Genomic DNA, 6,000 nt, shown 5'->3' with positions numbered 1-6,000 from the left:
GGAATTACAGGCATGCGCTACCACGCCCAGCTGATTTTTTGATTTTATTGTAGAGATGAGGTCTCGCTGCCCAGGCGGGTCTCGAACCCACAGGCTCAGGCAATCCACTCACCTCAGCCTCCCAAAGGCGCGGGATTACAGGCTGAGTCACTGAGCCCGGCTAGCTATCTACTCTTTTCAATGATTCTCTGAGTAATAAATGGGTAAGAATTGTTCTCTGAGGGAGGTGGGATTAATGGTAGTCAATATCTGTCTGGGGGGGGCACACCTCATCAATAAGGGTACCTACACAGTGAATATTTGTATACCTAACCCTTAACTGTATCCCACAAGTTTAAAATTTTTAAAAAATTTAAAAAAAAAAAGAATTGTTCTCTGGTGAACTAGAGAAAATCTAAACTTCCCAGAGGAAATTTCATAAGCACAGTGATCTATTCTGTTAACCATTAATGTACACGTGTTCTTTAGTTCTATGTAATTTGGTCTTGTAACTGTTTAGCCAATGAGATTTAGAAGGGCAGGACTGAAATGTTGGCATACAAATGATGTACTGTTCTGCATTGTTTTTGAATTAGGAAAATGACTTTGGTTCTGTTCATGGCAGAACAGGAAAGAGAAATTTTAGTTTCACCTACTTTACCAGCAAACAGTACAACAAATTATCAGGAAACTTTAATTTGGGAGAACTCAAGGATTAGTTTCTTGGTTGTATTTGTACGGAGGTTCTTGGACATCACAGAAGGTACACACGATAGGAGCCCCGCAAGCCTGCTTAGCGATGCCGACACTGAACCCAAGACTAACTTTCTTTGTACACCACTGTTCCAGGGAGCTACAGCGTGCTAAGCCTGCATGCCTGCATGTGTCTCATGGCTGGTCCTCACAATATCAACTCGACTGACTCCATGTTTGTTTTTTTTTTTTTTTTTGAGTTGGAGTCTCACTCTGTCGCCCAGGCTGGAGGGCAGTGGCACGCTCCCGGCCACCGCAGCCTCCACCTGCTGGGCTCTGGCGATCCTTCCGCCTCAGCCTTCCAAGTAGCTGGAACTGCAGGCGCGCGCTACCACACCCGGCTAATTTTTGATTTATTGTAGAGATGAGGTCTCGCCAAGTTGCCCGCGCGGGTCTCGAACCCGTGGGCTCAGGCAATCCACTCACTTCAGCCTCCCAAAGCGCGGGATTACAGGCTGAGCCACCGAACTCGGCTCATGTTTGGTTTCAAATCCCACAGCTCTTACCTCTGTGACTTTTCTTCTATCAACCACGAAGTGATCGCAGGAGTTGATGAGACTTAAGAGAGCAACGGCATCACATTCCTCGGGTCCTCGTTTGTCTGTCAGTCCTCGTGGCATGAAGGCCTGTGGTAGGGGGAAGCACAAGGGGCACCTGAGTCTCCTCCAACTGCCTGCCTATTTCCCAAATGATGACTGAAATGCTCTTACACACTGAGGTTTCAGGTTAGAGTCTTGTGAGTCTATGATGCAAGTGGGGAAACAGTATCACAGCTAAGACTCAGTCACGGGCAATAACCGAAGGGCTGCACTATCCCTCTGCTATTAGATACACCTGACATAACTGGCTTTCTGTCCTGAGCCTATAAGCAAAAAGCATGGGTAAAAGGCACCTTTTTTCCCTTCCTTACTGAAATTTCAGTGGTTAAGTTTTTTTTTTGTTTTTTGTCTTTGAGTTGGAGTCTCACTCCATCGCCCAGACTGGAGTGCAGTGGCACGCTCCTGGTCACCGCAGCCTCGACCTGCTGGGCTCTGGCGATCCTTCCGCCTCAGCCTTCTGAGTAGCTGGAACTGCAGGCGTGCGCTACCACGCCTGGCTAATTTTTGATTTATTGTAGAGATGAGGTCTTGCCAAGTTGCCCGGGTGAGTCTCAAACCCGCGGGCTCAGGCAATCCACTCGCCTTGGCCTCCCAAAGTGCTGGGATTACAGACTGAGCCACCGAGCCCAGCCTGGTTCAGTCGTTAAAGAAGATTTTAAAACTATAGTTACTCCACAGTCGACACTTTCTAAATGACTTAAGGAAGTTCAGTACGGAATTATTAAGAGTCTGGGCTTTGAAGTGCAACAGAACTGGGTTCAAATGACAGCTCTGCCACTTGCCAGCTGTGGGACCTCAGCCAAGTTACTTATCTTCAGATTCCTCATCAGTAAACGGGGAATAACTGTCCTCATCTACCTTGCAGGATGTTGTGAAAATTAAATAAGTGAAGGCACATGCTAATAACCAGGCCATAAATGCTGGCGGTTATTATGTCAATGGTGCAAGGTGAGTAGGACCCACATAGGAGTTACAGATGGAATCCCAGGATTTGAGATACTCGACATACCAGAAGGGTCTCGTTCTAGCAGGATATTGCCTTTAGTAGGATTTGATGGCATGGACCCCAAAAATGGTGTGATAGCAAGGTTTGGGCATATTTCTTTCCTGAACTATTTCCCAACTTACATCTGAATATGACAACTTTGCCAGGCTAAGAATCTCAAGGGTTCATCCCTGTCAAGGGACTAGAACAGGGGACATACAAAAAATTACTCACAATAAGAACTCGAGATAAAAGAGACCTGTTCCACTGAAAGCAAACACATTTCAGTAGGCAAGCAACGACAATGCCTCCTACAGGACTGCTCGCCACAGTATTCTAGAAGGCTGGTGTCAATGCTGATGCACACCTAGGAGAGTTAGGGCTATGTTTCTGATGGTGGTGGAATCATGCACCTGAGCTTCACATAACTCAGGATTTTGCAGATGCTAAATGGCCCCTATTAAAAGGTGCAGCAGTCAGTACCATCACTATTTTTGTCTGACTTAACAGTCACCGACATACCAACCCTCTGAAAGTCGTCTATTATGGGTACTACAAAGGTTAGCAAAGAAGCTAACTAACTTACCACAGGCAAACGAATGCAATAAAACCAAAGAAAAGAAACTGCTTAATTCAGTTGCTGCTGAGAAGAAAAGGCAAAGTTAGAGAATTCTTAGTTGCTTCCAAATCAGGCATAGTTTGTCTTTTCCATTATAAGGTAGGTCCCACCTGGCATTTTTTTCACTAATATAAATCAGTCTCTTTCATGTTAAAGTGGTACAATTACTCTCTTTCTCCAGAACTAGAAGCCAACAGGGAGGATCTCTTGCCTCCTTGAAGTGAAAGCAGTGTCTTAAAACTGTATTGCATACCATACTGTTCCACAAGGTAAATGCACTGCAGTGAGAAACGTATGTCATTGCCCCTCTCTATCTTCCACTGTCTCTCCATTGAGTAGGAGGAGATAAAGCTGGAGAAATACACAGGGGCCAGATCATGCCGGGCCTTACTGGCTTGGAAAGGAGTGTGGAGTTTATTCTCAGGCAAGGGAATGAAATGTTCTAGCTCCCATTTGAAGACTGCACAGCCTGCTATGTGAAAAACCAACCAGAGGCACCCAGAGCAGCAGAGGAAGCCAGGCAGGGAGAGTGAGAGTTGTGATGTGGAGATGGAGAGGAGGTCTCCAAAACTATTTTGCAGGTACAAACAAGGAGGGTGGTGAGAGGGAAAGAGATGAAACAAGAAAGATTCTAGAAAGTTGGCGGTGGGGAATGGGCAGAGGGTGAGGGGTAGAGATAAGAAAGAAGTCCTACTTTAGAATTTAAAAAAAGGCCCCATTAGGTGCAGGGTCAGGTAAGCAGTAGTTTATATATGTGCACCTGGTGCTCAGAAGAGGGCAGGGATAGAGCCACCAATGTGGGAGGCATGAACACAAAGGTAGCAATTAGCTCCACGGGCTTGGGCAGTATCATCAGAGAAGAGGGGACCAAAAAGGGCCCAGCCCTGAGTCAGGCCAACTGACATTAAGGAGGCTGAGCAGGAGGAGCCAGGGAGATGGAAAGAAAGCCAGGAGGGTTTCAAGGAGAGCAGCCAGTAGTGCTGAATGCCCCCAAGAGGAAAGCAAGAGGCCAGAAACTGAAAGCCACAGGTGCAGTGAAGTGGCAGGGCTGAAGCCAGGGTGAAGTGGGTTGAAAACTAAGTGGGAGCTGAGGAAAAGAGAACAGGCATCAAGCCGGCTTTTTTGAGAAGCTTTGCTGGGTACGCTTACAGGAGGCGGAGAAATGGGAGACAGCAGGAGGGAATGAATCAGGAGAATTTTTCCTTTCTTTTAAAATCTTATTTTCTAGCCGGGCTCGGTGGCTCAGCCTGTAATCCCAGCACTTTGGGAGGCTGAGGTGAGTGGACTGCCTGAACCCACGGGTTCGAGAGCCGCCTGGGCAACTTGGCGAGACCTCATCTCTACAATAAATCAAAAAAATTAGCCGGGCGTGGTAGTGTGCGTCTGTAGTTCCAGCTTCTTGGAAGGCTGAGGCGGAAGGATCGCCGGAGCCCAGCAGGTCGAGGCTGAGGTGGCCAGGAGCGTGCCACTGCACTCCAGTCTGGGCGACAGAGTGAGACTCCAACTCCAAAAAAATAAAATAAAATAAAATAAAATCTTATTTTCTATGTATCTATTCAAGTGTGTGTGTGTGTGTGTGTGTGTGTGTGTGTGTTTTCTCTTTTTTCTTTTTATTTTTTTGAGTCAGAGTCTCACTCCGTCACCCAGACTGGAGTGCAGTGGCACACTCATGGCCACCGCAGCCTCGACCTGCTGGGCTCCAGCAGTCCTTCCACCTCAGCCTTCAGAGTAGCTGGAACTACAGGCATGTGCCACCACACCCAGCTAATTTTTTTCATTTATTGTAGAGACGAGGTCTCACTATGTTGCCCAGGCTGGTCTCAAACCCGTGGGCTCAGGCAATCCTCTCGCCTCCGCCTCTCAAAGTGCTGGGATTACAGGCGTGAGCCACTGTGCCCAGCATATTTTTTCTTTTTTAAATTTTATAATTTTTTGTAGAGATGAGGTCTCACTATGTTGACCAGGCTGGTCTTGACCTTCTGGGCTCAAGAGTTTTTAAAAAACGTATTTATTAAGATATAGTTCACCCATCTACAGCGTACACTTCGGTGGTTTTTAGTCTACTCACAGAGTTGTGTAACCATCACCACAGTCAATTTTAGAACATTTTCATCATCCCCAAAAGAAACTCCATACCCATTAGCTATCACTCCCCATTCCCCTAGCCCTTGGCAACCACTAGTCTACTTCTGCCACTATAGATCTGCCTATTCTGGACATTTCATGTAAGTGGAATCAAACAATATGCAACTTGCTTCTTTCACTTAGCATGTTTTCAAGATTCTTCCATTTTGTAGCATATATCAATACTTCATTCCTTTTTATAGCAAAATAATATTCCATTATATAAATATATTGCTTTTTTTTAATACATCCATCTGGTTGATGGACATTTGGGTTGGTTGCACCTTTTGGCTATTGTGAATAATGCTGCTATAAACATTTGTGTACATGTTTCTGTGTGGATGTATGTTTTCATTTCTATGGGGTATATATGATAACTCTGTTTAATCCTTTCTTTTAAAATTTGTAAATAAACCAAGGCAATATTAAAGTGTTTTTATGGTGATGGGAATAATTTGGGAAAGAGGAAGAGTGGACACCTGAATACTTCGAGTACTTGGGCAGGAGAAAAGGGATAAGATCCAATACACAAGTGGAGGTACAGGGCAATAAGAAGAGAGACATCGTTCTTCCTTTGCAGCAGAAGGAAAAAGATGGTGTACACAAAGGTAGTCTGGTAGGCTTGGCAAAAAGATGAGGAATGCAGCCAGCCCCCTTCATCCATGGGTTCCGACTCTTGGGACTCAACCAATCATGGATCAAAAATATTCAGAAGCCTAGGCAATATAGCAAGACTGACTCTACAAAAAACAAAAAAGTTAGACGTGGCAGGACCACTGAGGCTCGTGATCAAGAATGAAAGTGAAACCAATCAACTCCCTTGTGAGATTCTTCTCCTGAAGGAGAAGTAGATGATGATGCGTGTCATCAGGGCTGGAGCTGGGCCAGGCAAGTTCAGAGAAAAAAAGTTGAGATAACGGCGAGGAACTGACTATAATGAT

The 6,000-nt window shown here is 45.5% G+C and overlaps 1 protein-coding gene across 1 annotated transcript in view; it reads right to left on the bottom strand.

The window, feature by feature from the left end:
* The window catches only part of CUNHXorf38 (chromosome unknown CXorf38 homolog), a 36,599-nt gene that overhangs the window by 28,473 nt on the left and 2,126 nt on the right, over nucleotides 1-6,000 (bottom strand). The window contains exon 3 of the mRNA XM_008055903.2: nucleotides 1,239-1,358. Within this exon, the coding sequence (XP_008054094.1) occupies nucleotides 1,239-1,358 (120 nt within the window). The remainder of the gene's footprint in view (nucleotides 1-1,238; nucleotides 1,359-6,000) is intronic.

The sequence above is a fragment of the Carlito syrichta genome, unplaced genomic scaffold (genome assembly GCF_000164805.1).
Source record: "Carlito syrichta isolate Samal-C Ts95f unplaced genomic scaffold, Tarsius_syrichta-2.0.1 Scaffold82655, whole genome shotgun sequence".
NCBI lineage: Eukaryota > Metazoa > Chordata > Mammalia > Primates > Tarsiidae > Carlito > Carlito syrichta.
This window is presented reverse-complemented; position numbering and strand designations above follow the sequence as displayed.